The 26,252-nt window shown below is 45.6% G+C and overlaps 1 protein-coding gene across 4 annotated transcripts in view; it reads right to left on the bottom strand.

Moving 5' to 3' along the window:
• Positions 1-2,756: 2,756 nt before the first annotated feature.
• The window catches only part of LOC139373603 (glucocorticoid-induced transcript 1 protein-like), a 54,461-nt gene continuing 30,965 nt past the window's right edge, over positions 2,757-26,252 (bottom strand). For 2 of the 4 annotated variants that reach the window (XM_071114294.1, XM_071114296.1), the window contains exons 3-8: positions 13,950-14,036; positions 4,927-5,061; positions 4,546-4,695; positions 3,890-4,106; positions 3,606-3,726; positions 2,757-3,465 (exon numbers count right to left, since the gene is read on the bottom strand). In XM_071114294.1, the coding sequence (XP_070970395.1) occupies positions 3,159-3,465; positions 3,606-3,726; positions 3,890-4,106; positions 4,546-4,695; positions 4,927-5,061; positions 13,950-14,036 (1,017 nt within the window). In that variant the 3' untranslated portion in view covers positions 2,757-3,158. Of the gene's footprint in view, positions 3,466-3,605; positions 3,727-3,889; positions 4,107-4,545; positions 4,696-4,926; positions 5,065-13,949; positions 14,037-26,252 lie in introns of all 4 variants that reach the window. The other 2 variants (XM_071114292.1, XM_071114295.1) reach the window with 1 other exon arrangement.

Below are 26,252 nucleotides of genomic sequence, written 5' to 3'. Positions count from 1 at the left end.
GTCTCTCTCTCTCTCTCTCTCTGTGTCTCTGAGTCTCTCTCTGAGTCTCTCTCTGAGTCTCTCTCTCTCTCTGCGTGTCTCTGAGTCTCTCTCTCTCTCTCTCTCTGTGTCTCTCTGTGTCTCTCTGAGTCTCTCTCTCTCTCTCTCTCTCTCTCTCTCTCTGTGTCTCTTTGAGTCTCTCTCTCTCTCTCTCTCTCTCTGTGTCTCTGAGTCTCTCTCTCTCTCTGTGTCTCTTTGAGTCTCTCTCTGAGTCTCTCTCTCTCTCTGCGTGTCTCTGAGTCTCTTTGAGTCTCTCTCTCTGTCTCTCTCTCTCTCTGCGTGTCTATTTGAGTCTCTCTCTCTCTCTGTCTCTCTCTCTCTCTCTCTGCGTGTCTCTTTGAGTCTCTCTCCCTCTCTGCGTGTCTCTTTGAGTCTCTCTCTCTCTGCGTGTCTCTTTGAGTCTCTCTCTCTCTGCATTTCTCTTTGAGTCTCTCTCTCTCTCTGCGTGTCTCTTTGAGTCTCTCTCTCTCTCTCTCTCTGTCTCTCTCTCTGCGTGTCTCTTTGAGTCTCTCTCTCTCTGCGTGTCTCTTTGAGTCTCTCTCTCTCTGCATTTCTCTTTGTCTCTCTCTCTCTCTGCGTGTCTCTTTGAGTCTCTCTCTCTCTCTCTGTCTCTCTCTCTGCGTGTCTCTTTGAGTCTCTCTCTCTGCGTGTCTCTTTGAGTCTCTCTCTCTGCATGTCTCTTTGAGTCTCTCTCTCTGAGTCTCTCTCTCTCTGAGTCTCTCTCTCTCTCTCTGCGTGTCTCTTTGAGTCTCTCTCTCTCTCTCTCTGCGTGTCTCTTTGAGTCTCTCTCTCTGCGTGTCTCTTTGAGTCTCTCTCTCTGCGTGTCTCTTTGAGTCTCTCTCTCTGCATGTCTCATGTCTCTTCTGAGTCTCTGCGTGTCTCTTTGAGTCTCTCTCTCTCTGTCTCTCTCTCTCTGCGTGTCTCTTTGAGTCTCTCTCTCTGCGTGTCTCTTTGAGTCTCTCTCTCTGCGTGTCTCTTTGAGTCTCTCTCTCTCTGCGTGTCTCTTTGAGTCTCTCTCTCTCTCTCTCTTTTCAATTCGCTTTATTGGCATGACATAACAATGTACATATTGCCAAAGCTTATTTTGGATATTTACAATATAAAAAATACAATTAAAATAAATAAATTTTAAAAATCCAAATGAGAATCAAAATTGTCAATGGGACAACAGTAACAACAATAACCAAGGGTCAAAATAACTATACAGTAGAGTACATGTGCAGGTTGATTGGTCTGTCAGACACTGTCCCTCAACTTATGGCAGGCAGCAATGTAATGCGTCACTCACTCACTCTCGGTGTGCGTCACTCGCTCGCTCACTCACTCTCTCACTCTGGGTGTGCGTGCGTCACTCGCTCGCACACTCACTCTCTCGCTCGGTGTGCGTGCGTCACTCGCTCGCACACTCACTCTCTCGCTCGGTGTGCGTGCGTCACTCGCTCGCTCACTCACTCTCTTGCTCTGGTTGTGCGTGCGTCACTCGCTCGCACACTCACTCACTCGCTCTGGGTGTGCGTGCGTCACTCGCTCGCACACTCACTCACTCGCTCTGGGTGTGCGTGCGTCACTCGCTCGCACACTCACTCTCTCTGGGTGTCACTCACTCACTCACTCACTCTCGGTGTGCGTCACTCACTCACTCACTCACTCTCGGTGTGCGTCACTCACTCACTCACTCACTCTCGGTGTGCGTCACTCACTCACTCACTCACTCTCGGTGTGCGTCACTCACTCACTCACTCACTCTCGGTGTGCGTCACTCACTCACTCACTCACTCTCGGTGTGCGTCACTCACTCACTCACTCACTCTCGGTGTGCGTCACTCACTCACTCACTCTCGGTGTGCGTCACTCACTCACTCACTCTCGGTGTGCGTCACTCACTCACTCACTCTCGGTGTGCGTCACTCACTCACTCACTCTCGGTGTGCGTCACTCACTCACTCACTCTCGGTGTGCGTCACTCACTCACTCACTCTCGGTGTGCGTCACTCACTCACTCACTCTCGGTGTGCGTCACTCACTCACTCTCGGTGTGCGTCAGTCACTCACTCACTCTCGGTGTGCGTCAGTCACTCACTCACTCTCGGTGTGCGTCAGTCACTCACTCACTCTCGGTGTGCGTCACTCACTCACTCACTCTCGGTGTGCGTCACTCACTCTCGGTGTGCGTCAGTCACTCACTCACTCTCGGTGTGCGTCAGTCACTCACTCACTCTCGGTGTGCGTCAGTCACTCACTCACTCTCGGTGTGCGTCAGTCACTCACTCACTCTCGGTGTGCGTCAGTCACTCACTCACTCTCGGTGTGCGTCACTCACTCACTCACTCTCGGTGTGCGTCACTCACTCACTCACTCTCGGTGTGCGTCACTCACTCACTCTCGGTGTGCGTCACTCACTCACTCTCGGTGTGCGTCACTCACTCAGCAGTTATGCCCACCTTTCAACCTCATTGGATAACGTGGTTGAAATGTGAGGGGCTGAAGCTCATTGGCTAGAACTCTAATCGCTATGGGGCTGGCCCCAGTGAGGGGAAATAAGAGAAAATGTCGCTGCAAAGCTTCAAGAAAATAGTCGCTTTCAAACTAGGGATTTCAAGGCTAATTGAGTTTAGACAGTAATTCTGATTATAGACTATGCATATGTATGAACCACACATTGACACAACCAGCCCAAAGCGGGAGGTTAAAAAAAAAGACGTTCTTAGTCTCCAAAGTACAGGAGCATGTCTTTAATCTTAAACACACTACTGGTTTAAAATGCATGCCCCCCCATCCAAAGTGTCTCGTTTTCTTCCCATCCACCCAATGACATCATCCAGCATCTCTACTTTTTACATTCTGTTAAAGATCATCATGTCTATCCCTGACAGGAACAGTGCCTTAGGAATACGCTAGGAACATGTGGTAGACTTGTCTTTGTTTTTTCCGTTTGTTGTTGTTGTTGCCTGGTACATTGTTGCTAATGCTACGCCATGCAGAGTGTTTAGAGTTCAGCAGAGACTGAGAGAAGAGGAGACAGGACTTCAGTGATGCTGATGATACTGGGGGCGTAATAATCATATTATTCAGAAGAAGAAGATCCAGAACCACGTGTCAGAGGCCAGCTCTGCCCATGTCTAGCTGATGGCCAGGCAGTCTGTCTGGGGGGCAGTCTCTTGTGACGAGGTGGGCGTTGGAGTGGCAGCCTCCTCGGGAGTGGGAGCGTCGTCTGTGCTGGTGGAGGTGTGGACCTGAGTGGGGAGGAATGCTGATATCATTGAGCTGGGGCCGGCCTCGGGGTCGTCGTCGGGGTGAGAGGTCACAGAGAGGTGCAGGGCGCCGGGGGTCAGTCTGACAGGGCAGAAGGCGGAGCCGGTGGAGATGAAGTTGACCTTGTTCTTGTCGGGGCAGGAGAAGAGCGGGACGGACGCTGACTGCCTGGAGCTGGACAGACAAAAGAGAAAAGTAAGAGACGCCGTATAAACTCCTTTCATGACATGTATATATCACTGACCATTCAGTATCAACCACTTTGGTGTGATAAAAGAGATCCTAAAAGATCCCTGGTCTCTTGTGGTGCTTACCTCATTTCCTCAAACACCTTGATCTTCTCACAGCCCTCTGGGGGTTCTCTCTTGAACATATAGCTGTTGTTGGGTTTAGGAGACGAGGCAAACTTTGGCAGGGGAGAGCTACTGCCACTGTCTGTAGACAGAGACAATGGTCAGAAAAGGACAGAAAAGAAGATTACTCTACAGTCCCCGGACAAGACACACAGTCCCCGTTGGGAGTTCAGAGCCTTGCACAACGGTAGGATGTCCAATGGAGGCCTTGCCCCAGGTCTGAGAGAGCATCCTGACAGTCCTACCTTTATCCCTGTCGTAGAGCAGATCGTCGGTGGAGTAAGGGCTGCCCCCGTGTGAGCCGGACCCCGGGGGACAGGCAGGAGAGGGACAGGGGGACAGGCTGGAACTACTGCTGGAGCGGACGGGGGCAGAGGGGTTCTGTGTGTCCACGCTTCGGGTACTGCTGCTGCGCTGCTGGGGGGGGAAGGGGGCTCGCCGCCCGTCTGGTACCTCCAACACCTGGGGGAGGGCGAGGAGTGAGGGGAAAAAAAGAGTTGTCTCGTCATTGAGTACTGCAAGTAATAGGATTTCCAGTGACACAGCAGGCGCATGAGTGGTTGTGTGCATGTCTTCTCAGCTCCCTCCAGATACACGAGTTTCAAGTTCCAAGTTGTAATGTCACGTGCACAACTACAGTGAAATGCCTTGCTTGCAAACTCTAAATGTAGAGAAAATGGTACGGCACAGTTTCAAGAAAACAGTCACTTTCAAAGTAGGGATTTTGTGGCTAATTGAGTAAAGATAGTCATTCTGCTTATAGACGATATATGAACTACACATTGACACATGCAGCCCATGACTGATGTCATGCTTGACTGCGAATGGCCACCGCTAGTATTGTGTGAGAGTGCATATTGTAAATATGTGATTGGATGCATCTAACAGTCCGTCCCCCCACCTTGAGCTCCTCCTTCTCTCCGTTGTTGTCTCTGATGAAGACCTTCTCCAGCTCGTGGTTGATTCCCTCCATGCTGCTGGGTACTCTGGTGATGGAGGACTTGGGCACCGTCATGTTGGACATCGGGGACGACTTAGACATGCAGGACCACTGCAGGGACCAGGGACACATTGGCAGACATTCAAAAACAAAACCTCAATATTACACTTATAAGCAGAGTTCTGGTGATTAAGCTTCCCTGGCGTGTTAGGTTTGCACTTTTCCGTTCAGCAAGCTAAATCACGCATTCCCCTAAAGCATGACACAAATAAATAAATAAATAAATAAATAAATAAATAAATAAATATAAACCCAAGTCTGGATGGCAGTATTGTGCCTTACCTGTGCTTGGTCGGGTGTGGTGTTGATAGGTCCCTGTAAAGGAGATGAGCCGTCTTTGTCTCTTTGACACAGAGACGGACGACCTCCCTGCTGCTGCTTACTACTGCCACGCAGCTGCTGCCGGAGCTTGGCTATCTGCTGAGGAGAACAGAGGAGGAGGAGGAGGAAAGGAAGTGGAAAGAGGGAGAGGAAAAGAGAGGGAGAGTAAGACAGAGACAAAGGAAAGAGAAAATAAACACGGGGAAAGAGAGAGAAAGGAACAGTAACATGTTAACAGATGAACCTCTGTCCCATGTAATGTAGCCAATTTAATCTTATCACGTTTTGACATAACCCCATATTTCCACCAGGGGTCCCCATAGCTCAGGGCAGACAGCTTCAGTAATGAATGCATCAGATTCCATATATAGCTGGAGCTGTGCAGTCCCTATGTACATCTAAAAGGAGATATTCCTTTCAGACTATCTTGCAGGCTAGTCATCGATCGAATCGCTAAAGGAAGAATCCATAAATATTTTTTTATGGATTACATTTACAATGTAATGTCTTTCATTTGCATGGTGCTGTTCAAACCTTTGAAAGACCCACAGACTGTGCTAAACTGTGCATCTAACAGAAAAGATGACTGTGTATTGGCTCTGACCAATAAGGACTAAAGGGCTAGAACTCCAGTCCTGTGTGGCTCTAGGTATATCTTTGACCCACATCTATAGGTCTTCATAATTCTGCATTCATATTAGCCCACAGAGGGAAGTTTCAATTGCTAAAAGAGTATTTTAAACTCTCAGACAAGTGGGGGCCTTTTGTGTGTCAGATAGAAGCACAGTACAGTTAATGGCAAATCAGATGAATAGTTGCTTATGTATCGTAACCACAGGTGTAAATAATGGCTACTTCTCAGAAAGTGTTAAAAACTGTCATGAGGAGTAAACAAGGTTGTCCACTACCGGCATATCTATTTGATAACTATTAAAATCAGATCCAACAATAATATCAAGGGGCTAGAAATCCAGGGCCTAAAAACAAACGTGACATTGTACACTGATGACGTTTTCTTTTAAATCCACAATATTGATCCCTGCACAGCCTCAGAGGATCTAGATCACTTCTCAAACCACTTTGGATTACAAACCGAACTATGAGAAGCGTACCATGTTACATTTTGGATTACTAAATAATAAAAGTGTTACATTACAGTGTAGTTTACAAATAAAATGGTCTGACGGGTAAGTGGACATACTCGGTATTCACATCCCAAAATAAATAAATGCTCAATACAATACATTTTAATAGAAAGTTAGCAAAAATAGGTAAGATCTTGCTACCATGGAAAGGTAAAAACTTGTCCATTTGTGGAAAAGTCACCCTGACATCCAAGTGCCAACACCGGACAACTTGTTAAAAACAATGTTATTAGCAAAACAATGTTCCACTTTATTTGGAACGGCAAGTCAGACAAAATTAAATAATTAATATGAATTTGGAGGGCTACAGTTATTGAATATTAAAGAATTGAACCCCTCACTAAAGGCTTCAGTCATACAAAAGTTATACCTAAATCCAAAACGGGTTCTCCAGCAGATTAGTAAGAATGGCTCACCCTAGTAAGAATGGCTCACCCTCATTTTCCATTTCTTCAAAACGCAACCCCTCACTTTTGGTTATTTGAAAATGAAATCCCTAAAATATCACTATTTTTAAAACAAGCCATAGAAAGCTGGTTGCAATTTCAGTTTAATCCACTAGAAAAGTATTACTGCAAATATAATAATTGATAAAAATAAAAATAAAAATAAAATAAAATAATATATATATATATATATATATATATATATATATATATATATATATATATATATAGTTTTTGTTAATTATATCATACATGGAACTGGGTGAGTTGTGACCAATGCATCTACCAACAATATATGGAATGTCTGCTCTATCCACAATTATAACCAGCTGATTGCAGCATTACTGCAAAAATGAAGGCTAGTGGAAGTTGTCGGTCGGCCCTGCATTAAAGACCAAAATGTAAAAAATATATATAAATAGGAACGTATACCGGTTCCATTTAAGGACCAACAAGTTGACAGCTGTGCCGTACAGGTTGCAAAATAGTTGACAGCTGTGCCATACAGGTTGCAAAATAGTTGACAGCTGTGCCATACAGGTTGCAAAATAGTTGACAGCTGTGCCATACAGGTTGCAAAATAGTTGGGAAGAGATTTTTGATGTGCAGATTCCATGGCACAGGGTTTATGAACTGACACACAAAACAACGCTGGATTCAAAACTGAGTTTTTCCATTTTAATTATACTAAATTCTTGCAACCAATAGAATGTTATGTATATGGGGGTTACAACCATCCCAACTCTGCAGATTTGGCTGTGAAGAAACAATCATTATTTCACTTGTTTTGGTTCTGCCCATATGTAGCCTGTTTCAGGTCGCAGGTTAAGGAATGGCTGAACTATCACACTGCTGGGTGCTTTTAGTAAAGGAGTTCATCTATTATTTAGAATCTGTGGAAACTCTGAGAATAGCTTTTCAGAATTAAAACATCATACAGTATCGCAGTTGAAAGATATTTGGCAAGTAGAAGAAGTCAAGACGAGATGTTATTTAGAGATCGATGGGAGGGGTTGAGGGTAGCTGAAGGGTGAGATATATATAAATAAGAGATGTAAAATGAGAGATGTAAAAATATACTGTGTCCGTAAGATGTATATAGTATGAATAAGCTGGAAGTAGAAGCCTAAGTATTGTTGTCCATTAGTTTACTCCAATTAGGTGAGGGTTAGCAGAAAGAAATGAAAGAAAATATATTTTCTTTCATTATATGGGGGACTGGTAATTATGCAAAAATCACATTGATAGCCTTGTAGCTATAAATTGCTTGCCACATGGTAGCTATTTTATGCATATAGCATCTCACGACAACCAGACAAGACAAGCCCAGACATGTTCTTTTCCCTGTGCCTTTACACACAAGTCATTGTAGGCTCAGTCATTGCAGTAATTTTACTATAGCAACACAAATAGCATGTGTTTCTGGTGTACTCTTACACCAGAAACACATGCTATTTTCACAATGCATTTACACAACCCGTCCTTCAACTTGTCCTCTTCCACCAAGTCATTTTACTATAGCAACACAACACAAACACCCAGCCTAACAGGTCCTTATCAAAAGAGGCTCTGTCTGAATGGAAAGGCTGATATGTGATCCACTTTCTTCAGCCATAGTGGGCCTGGTGCACTCAATAGTTAGTCAGCTTTCCAGATAACTCAAGAATCAGTAGGCGGTAATAGGCACATCACAAATTTCTCTTATGATGCTGGGCCCAAAATAAAGATAGTAATGAAAGAAAAGCCTACATATACTATAAACAGTGTTGCTCAACTGCTTTATTCCAGCACCAACATCGCTCCGGAATACACCAACTCAAACACACATACTGACAACTCACTCAAGCTCTTATGTGCGACTTGTTTCAGGAAACTAGCCATATGTCGCGTGTCACTACTTCACAGGAGAGGCATTTTTATGAATTTTTTATCAAAATGCATTTTTGGGAGAAATGCCTTATGGAATATGTGAACTTTCATGTGCCTTAAAACGTGTATGTCATCTGTAAATGCAATAAAAATTGTTAATTTACAAGCTTAGTTGGTTCAGCTACAGAAAAAGACAGAAATCAGCCCACTAGCCATGATTGACTGAGATAATGGATGGACTGGACATGCCTAGAGATGAGGTGGAATAGGTCTGTCATGTAGCATGCTTCTGTCCATAACATGAGCTGGTCAGTATGTCTAGGTAATCCTTTCTAACACTGCTTTTTTTTAAAGATATCACAAAGAACTGCAAAAGTCTCCACTTTCTGGAGGACCGAGTTTTGAAATCAGTGGAATGCCCGGTGGAAGCAGAGTGTGATAGCTAAAAAGATGTAGAAAATTCTGCCGTTTGATTGCAAATATGCAGAGGGAGTTGAACAGAGAAAACAGAAGGCTGTTGTATAAAAACACCTGTCACCGAATTACATCTTCAACCATGTCATCCGTGACAGAGAGGGAGAGGTGTTCATCCACGAGTAAGAGTCTAGATAGCTACATTTTCAGATATCATACACTTCAAATTAAACTTAGAAATTAAAGCGCACTGTTAGCTAGCTAGCTAATGTTAGCTGGCTGGCTTGATCACTAACGTTACATGTATGACCTGTGCAGTAATATTATTCGTATCTCAGAGTCATTTGCATTGCTAGTTATAGCCTAATGTTAGCTAGCTAGCTAGCTAGCTAACATTGAACCTAGTTGGTTTGCTATTTGCAGGGTAGTAATGTTATGAGTTGGGATTATGGTGCCTTGTTTAGCTAGCTAGCTGTCTAAAAAGACTACTATGCAAGTAACCATTTCACTGCACCGTTTAAACCTTCTGTAAAGCACCTCCGTAAACAAAGAGAGAAAAGCATATTTCAACTCCACAGGCGCGACACAAAATGCAGAAATAAAAATATAATGAATGCCTTATTTTTGACAAGCTTCTTTTGTTGGCACTCCAATATGTCCCATAAACATCACAAATGGTCCTTTTGTTCGATTAATTCCGTCGATATATATCCAAAATGTTCATTTATTTGGCGCGTTTGATCCAGAAAAACACTGGTTCCAACTTGCACAACGTGACTACAAAATATCTCAAAAGTTACCTGTAAACTTTGCCAAAACATTTCAAACTACTTTTGTAATACAACTTTAGGTGTTTTTTAATGTAAAAAAATCGCTAAAATTGAAGACGGGATGCTCTGTGTTCAATACAGTAAGAAAACAACCTGACACTACCTTTCTGGTCACGTGCCTCTAACAGTGCACTACAAGTGACCCTCGTTCTGAACAGGGCTACTTTTTTCATTACACAAAGGAAAAACCTCAACCAATTTCTAAAGACTGGTGACATCCAGTGGAAGCGGTAGGAACTGCAAGAAGGTCCCTTAGAAATCTGGATTCCCAATGAAAAACCATTGAAAAGAAAGTGACCTCAAAAAAAAGAAAATCTGAATGGTTTGTCATCGGGGTTTTGCCTGCTAAATACTCACAGACATGATTCAAACAGTTTTAGAAACTTCAGAGTGTTTTCTATCCAAATCTACTAATAATATGCATATCTTATCTTCTGGGGATGAGTAGCAGGCAGTTGAATTTGGACATGCATTTCATCCGGATGTGAAACTTTTCCGGGAAGTTAGGAACCAATATACACAGGCAGTTAAGAAAGCAAAGGATAGCTTTTTCAAACACAAATTTGCATCCTGTAGCAAACTCCAAAAAGTTCTGGGACACTGTAAAGTCCATGGGAAAAAAGAGCACCACCCAGCTGCCCACTGCACTGATGCTAGTAAACACTGTCACCACCGATAAATCTACGATAATCGAGATTTTCAATTAGCATTTTTCTACAGCTGGTCATGCTTTCCACCTGGCTACCCCTACCCCAGTTAACAACTCTGCACCCCATACAGTAACTTGCCCAAGCCTCCCCATTTCTCCTTCACCCAAATCCAGATAGCTGATGTTCTGAAAGAGTTGCAAAATCTGTACCCCTACAAATCAGCTGGGCTAGACAATCTGGACCCTCTTTATCTAAAATTATCCACTGCAATTGTTGGAACCCCTATTACTAGCCCGTTCAACCTCTCTATCATATCGCCTAAGATCCCTAAAGATCGGAATGCTGCCGGGGTCATCCCCCTCTTCAAAGGGGGAGACGCTCTAGACCCAAACTTTACAGACCAATATCTATCTGCCTCTCTAAAGTCTCCGAAAGCCAAGTTAACAAACAGATCACCGACTATTTTGAATCCCACCGTACCTTCTCCGCTATGCATCTGGTTTCCGAGCTGGTCATGAGTGCACCTCAGCCACGCTCAAGGTCCTAAGCGATATCATAACCGCCATTGATAAAAGACAGTACTGTGTGTAGTCTACATCGACCTGGCCAAGGATTTCAACTGTGTCAAATCACCACATTCATATCGGCAGACTCAAAAGCCTACTCTATCTACTTCTCAGATAGAGTTCAGTGTGTCAAATCAGAGGGCCTGTTGTCTGGACCTCTGGCAGTCTCTGGGGGTGCCACAGGGTTCAATTCTCGGGCCGACTCTTCTCTGTATACATCAATGATGTCGCTCTTGCTGCTGGTGATTCTCTGATCCACCTCCACGCAGATGACACCATTCTGTTTACATCTGGCCCTTCTTTGGACACTGTGTTAACAAACCTCCAGACGAGCTTCAATGCCATACAACACTCCTTCCGTGGCCTCCAACTGCTCTTAAATGCAAGTAAAACTAAATGCATGCTCTTCAACCGATCGCTGCCCGCACCAGCCCGCCCGTCTAGCATCACTACTCTGGACGGTTCTGACTTAGAATATGTGGACAACTACAAATACCTAGGTGTCTGGTTAGACTGGAAACTCTCCTTCCAGACTCACATTAAGCATCTCCAATCCAAAATGAAATCTAGAACCGGTTTCCTATTTCGCAAACAAAGCATCCTTCACTCATGCTGCCAAACATACCCTCGTAAAACTGACTATCCTACCGATCCTTGACTTCGGCGTTGTCATTTACAAAATAGCCTCCAACGCTCTACTCAGCAAATTGTATGTAGTCTATCACAGTGCCATCCGTTTTGTCACCAAAGCCGCATATACTACCCACAACTGCGACCTGTATGCTCTCGTTGGCTGACCCTCGCTCCATATTCGTCGCCAAACCCAGGTCATCTATAAGTCTTTGCTAGGTAAAGCTCCGCATTATCTCAGCTCACTGGTCACCATAGCAGCACCCACCCGTAGCATGCGCTCCAGCAGGTATATTTCACTGATCACCCCCGAAGCCAACTCCTACTTTGGCCGCCTTCCCTTCCAGTTCTCTGCTGCCAATGACTGGAACAAATTGCAAAAATCACTGAAGCTGGAGACTTATATCTCCCTCACTAACGTCAAGCATCAGCTGTCAGAGCAGCTTACCGTAGCCCACCAACTACCTCATCCCCATATTATTATTTATTTGCTCCTTTGCACCCCAGTATCTCTACTTGCACATTCATCTTCTGCACATCCATCACTCCAGTGTTTAATTGCTAAATTGTCATTATTTCGCCACTATGGCCCATTTATGCCTTACTACATTTGCACACACTGTATATAGACTTTCTATTTTGTTATTGACTGTACGTTTGTTTATCCCATGTGTAACTCTGTGTCGTTTGTGTCGCACTGCTTTGCTTTATCTTGGCCCGGTTGCAGTTGTAAATGATAACTTGTTCTCAACTGGCCTACCTGGTTAAATAAAGGTGAAATTAACTCACATGAACTCCTCCTCTCACTGTTCCTTCCCAGCGATTCACTTAAAAATACATTCTGCTAGTACACAGAAGCTAAAAAACATTATTTTTTGTGTGTGTGTGTGTGTGTGTGTGTGTGTGTGAGTGAGTTAAGACATTCAGCTAGGCTGGACAGCACTTCACACAGGGATGAAAATAGAGCAAGTACATCCTATATAATGCTGAGGAAATAAGAACACAAGTTAAGTGAGGAAGTGTTGGTAAATAATGAGGTATATAAGATTAGGATTACGGTTGCTTAACAACCCTGGTATCTCTTGAGGTTATATAGGCCTACGAACAATCACGGTGTAAATTAAGGGGACCTCAACCCCTCTGCACGACAGCTCCATGCTCCATTACCATTAATAAGGAACATGCCTGAGCACTACTATTTTAACTGTTCTCCTTGCTGCTAAACTAGGGAGGGAGAGGGAGATTGCAAGAGAGAGCCCACTATAGGCAGACCTGGCTCTCAAGAGAGAAAAGGCTGTGCATGGAAACTGAGCTGCACTTCCTAACCTCCTGCCAAATGTACGACCATACTAGAGACACATATTTCCCTCAAATTACACAGACCCACAAAGAATTCAAAAACAAATCCAATTTTGATAAACTCCCATATCTATTGGGTGAAATACCACGGTGTGCCATCACAGCAGCAAAATGTGACCTGTTGCCACAAGAAAAGGGCAACTAGTGAAGAATAAACACCATTGTAAATACAACCCATATTTACGTTTATTTATTTTCCCTTTTGTACTTTAACTATTTGCACATCACTATAATACTGTACATAGCCAAATGACATTTGAAATGTCTCTTCCTTTGAAACTTTTGTGAGTGTAATGTTTACTCATCAATTTGTATTTCACTTTTGTTTATCTATTTCACTTGCTTTGGCAATGTAAACATATGTTTACCATGCCAATAAAGCCCTTTGAATTGTAGAGAGAGCGAGAGCGAGAGCGAGAGCGAGAGAGAGAGCGAGAGCGAGAGAGAGAGAGAAATCTGAGGTCTGCCTGGCTATCTTTTCTGTCAATAAATTGCCTGCTGGGTTATGGCTGGGCTGGCGGTTGGTTGCTGTGAGGGGAAGTTTCTGGTTAGTTGCGAGGGAGATAGATAGTGTTATCTGCCTCCTCCCTGCCTGTGGCCGTATAGTACCAGGGTGGAGCGGAGAGGGGATGATAAGACAACGACCGCTCGCCCCGGCACTACGTCTCTGACACCCAGCATTAGAACAGAGAAGCCCCGAGCATGCGGACGTCATACAGGAAGTTATATCTAGAAGGTGGCGAGCGGGAGGGGGCATATCACGGCAGATGGTAGGGTGTTCCCCATTGACATTCTAGTCGTCATGTCAACTTCAAGTCATCTCAACCTGGCAGAATCTACATCCGGGTTAAAGGAGGATGACAGATTTCATCAGGCCTACTGTACAGATTTCATCAGGCCTACTGTACAGTATGTTGTCACTGTTGATCTGATAACACCTCGGTCCAATCGTCATTAGGAAAGTGCTGCAAGTTGTGTTTTCTTACGAAAGGTTAGGGTTTCTAATGACGTGTTTTAGTGGTGTGTGTGTGTGTGTGTGTTGTGCATGCATACACAAGCGTGAGTGAGTGTGTACCTCTTTGAGCTGGTCTGCGCTGCCCCAAGAAGCAGAGCGCTGGTGTGTGCCCCTCTCTCCTGCTTCTTCACTCCAACATCCAGGTGTCTGAATTCAACAAGGAAACAACCAATAATATCATTATCTAATTGCCAACCTCATATTCTCATCAGCTATGTCAATCATCGTGAAACTCGTGGTAGGGAATACAAGTCCGCAGCCTGGGAGAGGGGCCTTTGACCCCCAGCCTAAGCAGTGCACTACTTTGCTATTTCAGGTTTGCCGTTGCGACACAAAACCTCAGACAGTTATGTGAACTTGGTCTCTCTACCGTGCAGCAGTGGCAGGTTTGACAAGGATGCTTTGCTGTGCATACATCATGTATAACGAGATCTAAAATGGAGCTTCAACTAGCCGTGAGTGCTCTGCTGTGTGTCAGAGCACAACAGAAAAAGGAGAGGCCTCTAAATGCTGCAGGCTCAGCTAAAGATACTGTGATGAATAAGTGATGTCAAATGGAGAGAGAGAGAAAGTAGCCCTCGCTTCGCCCCTTGGTTACCCCTGGTCTGTTACTGGAGCTGAGAGAGATAAAGTAGCCCTCGCTTCGTCCCTTGGTTACCCCTGGTCTGCTACTGGATCTGAGAAAGATAAAGTAGCCCTCGCTTCGTCCCTTGGTTACCCCTGGTCTGCTACTGGAGCTGAGAGAGACAAAGTAGCCCTCGCTTCACCCCCTGGTCTGCTACTGAAGCTGAGAGAGATAAAGTAGCCCTTGCTTCGCCCCTTGGTTACCCCTGGTCTGTTACTGGAGCTGAGAGAGAAAGTAGCCCTCGCTTCGCCCCCTGGTTACCCCTGGTCTGCTACTGGAGCTGAGAGAGATAAAGTAGCCCTCGCTTCGCCCCTTGGTTACCCCTGGTCTGTTACTGGAGCTGAGAGAGAAAGTAGCCCTCGCTTCGCCCCCTGGTTACCCCTGGTCTGTTACTGGAGCTGAGAGAGAAAGTAGCCCTCGCTACTACCGACTTTTGGCAAGTCGGTTAGGACATCTACTTTGTGCATGACAGAAGTAATTTTTACATTTGTTTACAGACAAACGTGGGTCAGAAGTTTACATACACTAAGTTGACAGTGCTATTTTAATTTTTGGATGAAAACTTTTGGAAGAAAAACGTTCCTGTTTTAAACAAGATATTTTGTCACGAAAAGATACCAAAGTATCTATATCCACAGTAAAAACAAGCCCTATATCGACATAACCTGAAAGACCACTCAGCAAGGAAGAAGCCACTGCCATAAAAAAAGCCAGACTAGGTTTGCAACTGCACATGGGGACAAATATCGTACTTTTTGGAGAAATGTCCTCTGGTCTGATGAAACAAAAATAGAACTGGTTGGCCATAATGACCATCGTTATGTTCGGAGGAAAAAAGGGGAAGCTTGCAAGCCGAAGAACACCATCCCAACCGTGAAGCACGGGGGTGGCAGCATCATGTTGTGGGGGTGCTTTGCTGCAGGAGGGACGGGTGCACTTCACAAAATAGATAGGAAAATTATGTGGATATATTGAAGCAACAACTCAAGATATCAGTCAGGGTTTTAAAGCTTGGTCACAAATGGGTCTTCCAAATGGACAATGATCCCAAGCATACTTCCAAAGTTGTGACAAAATGGCTTCAGGAAAACAAAGTCAAGGTATTGGAGTGGCCATCACAAAGCCCTGACTTCAATTCTACAGAAAATTTGTGGGCAGAACTAAAAAAGCGTGTGCGAGCAAGGAGGTCTACAAACCTGACTCAGTTACACCAGCTCTGTCAGGAGGAATGGGCCAAAATTCACCCAACATATTGTGGGAAGCTTGTGGAAGGCTACCCGAAACGTTTGACCCAAGTTGAACAATTTAAAGGCAATGCTACTAAATACTAATTGAGTGGAGTGTACGTAAACTTCTGACCCACTGGGAATGTGATAAAGCTGAAATGAATAATTCTCTCTACTATTATTCTGACATTTCACATTCTTAAAATAAAGTGGTGATCCTAACTGACCTAAAACTGGGTATGTTTACTAGGATTAAATGTCAGGAATTGTGAAAAACTGAGTTTAAATGTATTTGGCTAAGGTGTATGTAAACTTCGACTGACTGACTGACTGACTGACTGACTGACTGACTGGCTGTATCCATCTATGCACACACACACAGTAGTGTGTGCAAAGCTGTCAAGGCAAAGTGGATACTTTCAAAAATATAAAATATATTTTCATTTGTTTCACACTTTTTTGGTTACTATATGATTCCATGTGTTATTTCACAATTTTGATGTCTTCATTCTACAATGTAGAAAATAGTAAAAATAAAGAAAAACCCTTGAATGAGTAGATGTGTCCAATCTTTTGACTGGTACTGTATATATATTTTTTGTTGTTGCTCAGAAAACTTGGAGGGCCAAATAAAACCACCCACGGACCAACAGTTGGGGAACCCTGATCTAGAGTGTCGAGGATAGGTGGAGGTGATATGATCCTTAACCATCTCTCAAAAGCGCTTCATGCTAACAGAAGTGGGTTCCACGGGGTGATAGTAATTTATTTCAGTTACCTTGGCTTTCTTGGGTACAGGAACAATGGTGGACATATGGAAGCAAGTTTGGACAACAGACTGGGATATGGAGAGATACAATATGTCTGTAAACCCTCCAGCCAGCTGGGATGCACATGCTCTTGAGTACGCAGCCTGGGATGCTGTCTGAGCGGCATCCGCTTAAAATGTCTTACATCGCCACAGAGAGTGAGAGCTCACAGTCCTCGTGAGCGGCGGTGGCACGCGTTGGCGGCTCAGTGTTTTTCTCAAAACAAGCAAAGGTGTTTAGGTTGTCCGGGAGAAGGACGGAGTCCGCAACGTGGCTGGCTTTCCCTTCATAATCCGTGATTGTCTGGAGTCCCTGCCACATTTAAAAAAAAAATCTACCTTTATTTAACTAGGCAAGTCAGTGCAGAACAAAATTCCTATTTACAATGACGACCTACCCCGACCAAACCCGGACGACGCTGGGCCAATTGGGAGTCCCATAGGGCGGCGCACAATCACGGCCGGATGTGATGCAGCCTGGATTTGAACCAGGGACTGGTTGCACTGAGATGCAGAGCCTTAGAACGCTGCGCCACCCGTGTCCATTTTCCCAGTCACCTTGTCATGGTTAAATGCGTGGTTCACGCTTTCAGTTTTGCGCAAATCCACAGTTTTTGGTTTGGGTAAGTTCTAATTGTCAGTGTAAACAACATCCTTTATGCACATCCTAATTGTCACAGTGTAAACAACATCCTTTATGCACACAGAGTCAATGTATATGTTGATACTATTCTCAGAGACAACTCAGACCATTTCCTAGTCCACGTGATCAAAACAATCTTGAAGTATAGATTCTGATTGGTTCTGATTAAGTTTCTGCCTATAGGAGGGGAGGAGCAAAATTAAGGTGTGATCTGATTTGCCGAAGGCAGGGCGGGGGAGGATCTTAGAGCCGTCCCAGAAGGGGGAGTAGCAATGGTCAAGAGTGCTCGATACGCGGGTAGCACAGGATATATGTATATACACACACAAAAGTAGTGGGCACCCCTTCAAATTAGTGGATTTGGCTATTTCAGCCACACCCCTTGCTTCTGGAAGCAACATCAGCACAAGAACTGTTTGTCGGGAGCGTCATGAAATGGATTTCCATGGCCGAGCAGCCGCACACAAGTCTAAGATCACCATGTGCAATGCCAAGCGTCAGCTGGAGTGGTGTCAAGCTTGCCGCCATTGGACACTGGAGCAGTGGAAACGCATTCTCTGGAGTGATGAATCATGCTTAACCACCTGGACAAATCTGGGTTTGGCAGATGCCAAGCCTAATCACCCAACATCTGTGCCCGACCTCACTAATGCTCGTGGCTGAATGGAAGCAAGTCCCCACAGCAATCTTCCAACATCTAATGCCAATGATTTTGGAATAAGATGTATGTAAAAACAGGGTATGTTACAGTCCCTGATGTCTCTCTGGAATGATATCCTCACCCTGACCTTGTCTATTGTCCAGGGACTGAACGTTAGAGAGTAATATACTTGGAAGCGGTGGATGGTATGCACGCCTCCTGCGTCTGAATAGGAGCCCACTCCTCTTCTGGAGCAGCCCCCGGGATGAATGGAACTGCCTCGGAGAGTTCAAACAAAGGATCCAATTCAGGGAAGTCGAATTTGTGATGAGTGACCACGGATGTACTATCCAAAAGTTATTTTCGAATGCATGTAATAATGCAAGAAATGTTCTGAGCAAATAATGTAAGAAATAACAGGAACTAGAAACAGGGTGACCATGTCAGGCAGCACCATCTTGTACATTGCCGGGCTCTTTCAACACATGGCAGGCATCAAACAGGAATTAAATAGAGTGTGTGCTGTGATAAAGAATGGGCCAACTCTGTGTGTCTGCTTGAGAGAAGGCAAAGAGAGATAATAAAAGAGTGAGAAATGGAATAAAGAGAGAGAGAGAAAATAAAATCCCAAGTCCAAGAACATTGGGAAACAACGGCTCTCCAAAATGTTTTTTTTTTTGTGTGTAGAATACGTAACCTCATTTCACCTTTTTATTTTCTGCAGTTATACCTTCATCACAGCATCCGTGAATATATACTGCAAGGGCCAATGGAAGTGCTAGCTCAATGCCGTTGCCAGAAGAGGTAGTAAATATTGTAAAATGGTGAGTTCTTCTCTTCATTTGTGGAATCTTCACATTGTTGTCTTCTGTACCCAGTTCAACACCCTCACCAAGCCAGGCAGGAAACAGAGAGAGACAGCTTTCAACATAGCCTTTTTCATCTCCTCTTTAAAGAGAAGAGTACACACACACACACACACACACCATATCCTCTCCTCTTACAGTGGACCATGTGTGACCGCATACCGTTCCCTGCCCTGCATGTGTTCGGTCAATGAACAAACACTCCAAAGGAAATTCCAGTTTTTCCATTGGTTAGGGTTCGGGCCGTTTGGCATGTGAAAAGTGTCCTTATACCACAAGCCATAAACCTTTTTCCGATGCTGAGGACGAGAGCAGGTCCGTACTGCACATGTGGATATGTCAGATTTTTCTATGCATGTGGACAAAGGAGAAGTAGAATGGACGGGTTTGTTCATATAGTAAACCGGCTGCCAGGTTGACTCCACAGTAATATGGTTTTTGAGATGATCTAGCAATTTGGCTATGGGCTGGGCTGAGGAGGTTATTAGGTCCTGGTTGCCGAGCAGTGCAGTAAAACAGAATGTAGGAGGTCATCAGGGGCAGCTCAGAACAGCTGAAGATGGATTTTAAAGAACTGATTGGGTCACTACTTGACACCAACAAACGGCCCATAATATCTGTCCCTCTGCCCTCCCTAAATTGTGGCATTGAACATTTCAGCAGACTTTTATCCCTCCATAACTGGCTACAAGACTATTGCAGCTCTGTTGACAATTTTGATACCTTCTGGAAACAAAGCTCGTATTATAAGGAGGATGGCTTTCACCCAAATCATTTGGGTTCCTGGATCCTTTCACAGCATTATAAGGCTGTGTTGAGACAATGACTTATCAACGACCCAAGTCCAGCTTATTTAATCCCTACCATTGCGTCGCTGAGTTGTCATGATGCTTCAGCAAATGTACATTATCCCAAAGGTGTTGGAACTGTTAGCACTGAGGTGGTTTGCCCTAGCAGGAAGTTCACTGTGGGCAACGCACCCTGTACTAACATAAAATAACCAGAGGATGTCTAACTCTGTTTTTCTTGCTTTACTGGGAAGCTAAGCAATCAAGAATCCCAGAAAAGAGTACAAAAAAATCCCATGTTAACAAATGTAGCTTAAAAATTAAGGTTCCTGAAATTACTGTGTTTTTTCTAACAGATTAAATTAATATTCTGACCATCTCTGAAACTCACTTAGATAATATTTTTGATACATGGTTATAAGATCTACAGAAAAGCCAAAGGTGGAGGTGTGGCTGTTTATATTCAGAACCACATTCCTGTAAAGCTTAGAGAGGATCTCATGTTAAATACTGTTGAAGTAATATGGCTATAGGTTCATCTGCCTCACCCATTCTGGTGGGAAGTTGTTATAGATCACCAAGTGCAAACAGTCGGTATCTGGATATCATGTGAAATGCTTGATAATGTATGTGATATCAATAGACAGGTATATTTTCTGGGTGATTTGACAGGCTGCTCACTCAAGGAAAAGTTTCAAACTGTAGCTAGTGCCTGCAACCTGGTTCAGGTTATCAATCAACCTACCAAGGTAGTTACAAACAGCACAGGAATGAAATCAACAACATGTATTGATCATATCTTTACTAATGCTGCAGAAATGTGTTTGAAAACAGTATCCAAATCCATCAGATGCAGTGATCACAATATAGTAGCCGTATGTAGGAAAACCAAAGTTCCAAAGTCTGGGCCTAATAGAGTGTATAAGAGGTGTTGTTGATGTAAAGAATATTTGTTGGTCCGTGGTGTGTAATGAGGAGCAACCAGATGCTGCACTTGACACATTTATGAAATTGCTTATCTCAGTTACTAATAAGCATGCATCCATGAACTAAATTACTGTAAAAAATGTTAAATCCCTGTGAATTGATGAGGAATTGAAAAACTGTATGGTTGAGAGCGATGAAGCAAAATAAATGGGAAATAGGTCTAGCTGTACAACCGAATGGCAAACGTACTGCAAATTGAGAAATCAAGTGATTAAACTGAATAAAAAGAAGAAACTACACTATAAAACAAAGATAAATGACAAAGAATGATAGTAAAAACCTTGGAGTAACTTAAATTAAATTTTGGGCAAAAAGGCAACTCTGTTCCATCATTCATTGAATCAGATGGCTCACTTATTACAAAACCCACTGATCTTGCCAAAGAAAAAATTATTAATGTAGTTGGCAATATTAGCAAACTTAGGCATGACATGCCAGCAACAAACGTTGACACTATACATCCAAGTATATCTGACTAAATTATGAAAGACAAGCATTGTTTTTTGAATTCTGTAAAGTAAGTGTGGAAGAGGTGACATTTTTTGTGTTACGGTGCGTGAATGAGGACCCAAAAGCGAATTAACTTAAACAGAGCTTCTTTAATTACCAAACATAGGTAGGCTCAGACGGACCGGCAGATTCCGACAGGACAAGACAAGGTTACAGCAAACATGACGACAGTCTGGTTCAGGCATGAAACACAACAAACAAGAATCCGACAAGGACAGGAACAAAAACAGAGAGAGATATAGGGGACTAATCAGAGGGAAAAAGGGAACAGGTGGGAAAAGGGGTGACGAGGTGGTTAGGAGGAGACAAGGCACAGCTGGGGGAAAGAGGGGGTGGAAAGGTAACCTAACAACGACCAGCAGAGGGAGACAGGGTGAAGGGAAAGGACAGAGACAAGACACAACATGACAGTACATGACAGTACCCCCCCACTCACCGAGCGCCTCCTGGCGCACTCGAGGAGGAAACCTGGCGGCAACGGAGGAAATCCTCGATCAGCGCACGGTCCAGCACGTCCCGAGAGGGAACCCAACTCCTCTCCTCAGGACCGTACCCCTCCCAATCTACGAGGTACTGGTGACCACGGCCCCGAGGACGCATGTCCAAAATTCTACGGACCCTGTAGATGGGTGCGCCCTCGACAAGGATGGGGGAGGGGGGGGGAAGACGAGCGGGGGCGCGAAGGACGGGCTTGATGCAGGAGACATGGAAGACCGGGTGGACGCGACGAAGGTATCGCGGAAGAAGAAGTCGAACTGCGACAGGATTAATGACCCGAGAAATACGGAACGGACCAATGAACCGCGGGGTCAACTTGCGAGAAGCCGTCTTAAGGGGAAGGTTCTGAGTGGAGAGCCAAACTCTCTGACCGCGACAATATCTAGGACTCTTAGTTCTACGCTTATTAGCAGCCCTCACAGTCTGCGTCCTATAACGGCAAAGTGCAGACCTGACCCTCTTCCAGGTGCGCTCGCAACGTTGGACAAAAGCCTGAGCGGAGGGGACGCTGGACTCGGCGAACTGAGATGAGAACAGCGGAGGCTGGTACCCGAGGCTACTCTGAAAAGGAGATAGCCCGGTCGCAGACGAAGGAAGCGAGTTGTGGGCGTATTCTGCCCAGGGGAGCTGTTCTGACCAAGACGCAGGGTTACGAAAAGAAAGACTGCGTAAGATGCGACCAATAGTCTGATTGGCCCGTTCTGCTTGACCGTTAGACTGGGGGTGAAAGCCGGAAGAGAGACTGACGGAAGCCCCAATCAAACGGCAAAACTCCCTCCAAAATTGAGACGTGAATTGCGGACCTCTGTCCGAAACGACGTCTGACGGAAGGCCATGAATTCTGAAAACATTCTCGATGATGATTTGTGCCGTCTCTTTAGCAGAAGGAAGCTTAGCAAGGGGAATGAAATGAGCCGCCTTAGAGAACCTATCGACAACCGTAAGAATAACAGTCTTCCCCGCTGACGAAGGCAGTCCGGTGACAAAATCTAAGGCGATGTGAGACCACGGTCGAGAAGGAATAGGAAGCGGCCTGAGACGGCCGGCAGGAGGAGAGTTACCGGACTTAGTCTGCGCGCAGACCGAACAAGCAGCCACGAAACGACGCGTGTCATGCTCCCGGGTGGGCCACCAAAAACGCTGGCGAATGGAAGCAAGCGTACCCCGAACGCCAGGGTGGCCGGCTAACTTGGCAGAGTGAGCCCACTGAAGAACGGCCAGACGAGTAGGAACGGGAACGAAAAGAAGGTTCCTAGGACAAGCGCGCGGCGACGGAGTGTGAGTGAGCGCTTGCTTTACCTGCCTCTCAATTCCCCAGACATTCAACCCGACAACACGCCCCTCAGGGAGAATCCCCTCGGGGTCAGTGGAGGCTACTGAAGAACTGAAGAGACGAGATAAAGCATCAGGCTTGGTGTTCTTAGAGCCCGGACGATAAGAAATCACGAACTCGAAACGAGCGAAAAACAGCGCCCAACGCGCCTGAAGCGCATTAAGTCGTTTGGCAGAACGGATGTACTCAAGGTTCCTATGGTCAGTCCAAACGACAAAAGGAACGGTCGCCCCCTCCAACCACTGTCGCCATTCGCCTAGGGCTAACCGGATGGCGAGCAGTTCGCGGTTACCCACATCATAGTTACGTTCCGACGGCGACAGGCGATGAGAAAAATACGCGCATGGGTGGACCTTGTCGTCAGAGAGGGAGCGCTGAGAAAGAATGGCTCCCACGCCCACCTCTGACGCGTCAACCTCGACAACGAACTGTCTAGAGACGTCAGGTGTAACAAGGATAGGAGCGGATGTAAAACGATTCTTGAGGAGATCAAAAGCTCCCTGGGCGGAAACGGACCACTTAAAGCACGTCTTGACAGAAGTAAGGGCTGTGAGAGGAGCTGCCACCTGACCGAAATTACGGATGAAACGACGATAGAAGTTCGCGAAGCCGAGAAAGCGCTGCAGCTCGACGCGTGACTTAGGGACGGGCCAATCAATGACAGCTTGGACCTTAGCGGGATCCATCTTAATGCCTTCAGCGGAAATAACAGAACCGAGAAATGTGACGGAGGAGGCATGAAAAGTGCACTTCTCAGCCTTCACAAAAAGACAATTCTCTAAAAGGCGCTGGAGAACACGTCGAACGTGCTGAACATGAATCTGGAGTGACGGTGAAAAAATCAGGATATCGTCAAGGTAAACGAAAACAAAGATGTTCAGCATGTCTCTCAGGACATCATTGACTAATGCCTGAAAGACAGCTGGAGCGTTAGCGAGGCCGAAAGGAAGAACCCGGTATTCAAAGTGCCCTAACGGAGTGTTAAACGCCGTCTTCCACTCGTCCCCCTCCCTGATGCGCACGAGATGGTAAGCGTTACGAAGGTCCAACTTAGTGAAAAACCTGGCTCCCTGCAGGATCTCGAAGGCTGAAGACATAAGAGGAAGCGGATAACGATTCTTCACTGTTATGTCATTCAGCCCTCGATAATCTATGCAGGGGCGCAGAGACCCGTCCTTCTTCTTGACAAAAAAAAACCCCGCTCCGGCGGGAGAGGAGGAGGGGACTATGGTACCGGCGTCAAGAGCTACAGACAAATAATCTTCGAGAGCCTTACGTTCGGGAGCCGACAGAGAGTATAGTCTACCCCGGGGGGGGGTGGTTCCCGGAAGGAGATCAATACTACAATCATACGACCGGTGTGGAGGAAGAGAGGTGGCCCTGGACCGACTGAACACCGTGCGCAGATCGTGATATTCCTCCGGCACCCCTGTCAAATCACCAGGCTCCTCCTGTGAAGAAGAGACAGAGGAAACAGGAGGGATAGCAGACATTAAACATTTCACATGACAAGAGACGTTCCAGGAGAGGATAGAATTACTAGACCAATTAATGGAAGGATTATGACAAACTAGCCAGGGATGGCCCAAAACAACAGGTGTAAAAGGTGAACGAAAAATTAAAAAAGAAATGGTTTCACTATGATTACCAGAAACAGTGAGGGTTAAAGGTAGCGTCTCACGCTGAATCCTGGGGAGAGGACTACCATCCAGGGCGAACAAGGCCGTGGGCTCCTTTAACTGTCTGAGAGGAATGTCATGTTCCCGAGCCCAGGTCTCGTCCATAAAACAGCCCTCCGCCCCAGAGTCTATTAAGGCACTGCAGGAAGCTGACGAACCGGTCCAGCGTAGATGGACCGACAAGGTAGTGCAGGATCTTGAAGGAGAGACAGGAGTAGTAGCGCTCACCAGTAGCCCTCCGCTTACTGACGAGCTCTGGCCTTTTACTGGACATGAAGTGACAAAATGACCAGCGGAACCGCAATAGAGACAGAGGCGGTTGGTGATTCTCCGTTCCCTCTCCTTAGTCGAGATGCGGATACCTCCCAGCTGCATGGGCTCAGCACCCGAGCCGGCAGAGGAAGATGGTAGTGATGCGGAGAGGGGGGCGACGGAGAGCGCGAGCTCCTTTCCACGAGCTCGGTGACGAAGATCAACCCGTCGCTCAATGCGAATAGCGAGTTCAATCAAGGAATCCACGCTGGAAGGAACCTCCCGGGAGAGAATCTCATCCTTTACCTCTGCGCGGAGACCCTCCAGAAGACGAGCGAGCAAGGCCGGCTCGTTCCAGCCACTGGAGACAGCAAGAGTGCGAAACTCAATAGAGTAGTCTGTTATGGATCGATTGCCTTGACATAGGGAAGACAGGGCCCTGGAAGCCTCCTCCCCAAAAACAGATCGATCAAAAACCCGTATCATCTCCTCCTTAAAGTCCTGATACTGGTTAGTACACTCAGCCCTTGCCTCCCAGATTGCCGTGCCCCACTCACGAGCCCGTCCAATAAGGAGAGATATGACGTAGGCGACACGAGCAGTGCTCCTGGAGTAAGTGTTGGGCTGGAGAGAAAACACAATATCACACTGGGTGAGGAACGAGCGGCATTCAGTGGGCTCCCCAGAGTAACACGGCGGGTTATTGATTCTGGGCTCCGGAGATTCGAAAGCCCTGGAAGTGGCCGGTGGATCGAGGCGGAGATGGTGAACCTGTTCTGTGAGGTTGGAGACTTGGGTGGCCAGGGTCTCAACGGCATGTCGAGCAGCAGACACTTCCTGCTCGTGTCTGCCTAGCATCGCTCCCTGGATCCCGACGGCTGAGTGGAGAGGATCCGAAGTCGCTGGGTCCATTCTTGGTCGGATTCTTCTGTTACGGTGCGTGAATGAGGACCCAAAAGCGAATTAACTTAAACAGAGCTTCTTTAATTACCAAACATAGGTAGGCTCAGACGGACCGGCAGATTCCGACAGGACAAGACAAGGTTACAGCAAACATGACGACAGTCTGGTTCAGGCATGAAACACAACAAACAAGAATCCGACAAGGACAGGAACAAAAACAGAGAGAGATATAGGGGACTAATCAGAGGGAAAAAGGGAACAGGTGGGAAAAGGGGTGACGAGGTGGTTAGGAGGAGACAAGGCACAGCTGGGGGAAAGAGGGGGTGGAAAGGTAACCTAACAACGACCAGCAGAGGGAGACAGGGTGAAGGGAAAGGACAGAGACAAGACACAACATGACAGTACATGACATTTTGTTGTTGTCTATCAACAATGACAAGCCACTGGGGTCTGACAAGTTACTGAGGATAATTAGTGCATTATATTACCACTCCTATTTGCCATATCTTCAATCAGCCTGTTACCAGCAATTTGTAAACTTTCGGGAAAGATTGTGTTTGACCAGATACAATGCTATTTCACAATAAACAAATTTACAGACTTTC

The sequence above is a fragment of the Oncorhynchus clarkii genome, chromosome 18, assembly GCF_045791955.1.
Source record: "Oncorhynchus clarkii lewisi isolate Uvic-CL-2024 chromosome 18, UVic_Ocla_1.0, whole genome shotgun sequence".
In the NCBI taxonomy this organism is placed as follows: Eukaryota; Metazoa; Chordata; class Actinopteri; order Salmoniformes; family Salmonidae; genus Oncorhynchus; species Oncorhynchus clarkii.
The sequence above is the reverse complement of the archived record's forward strand: the minus strand, read 5'-3'. Positions and strand labels throughout refer to the sequence as shown.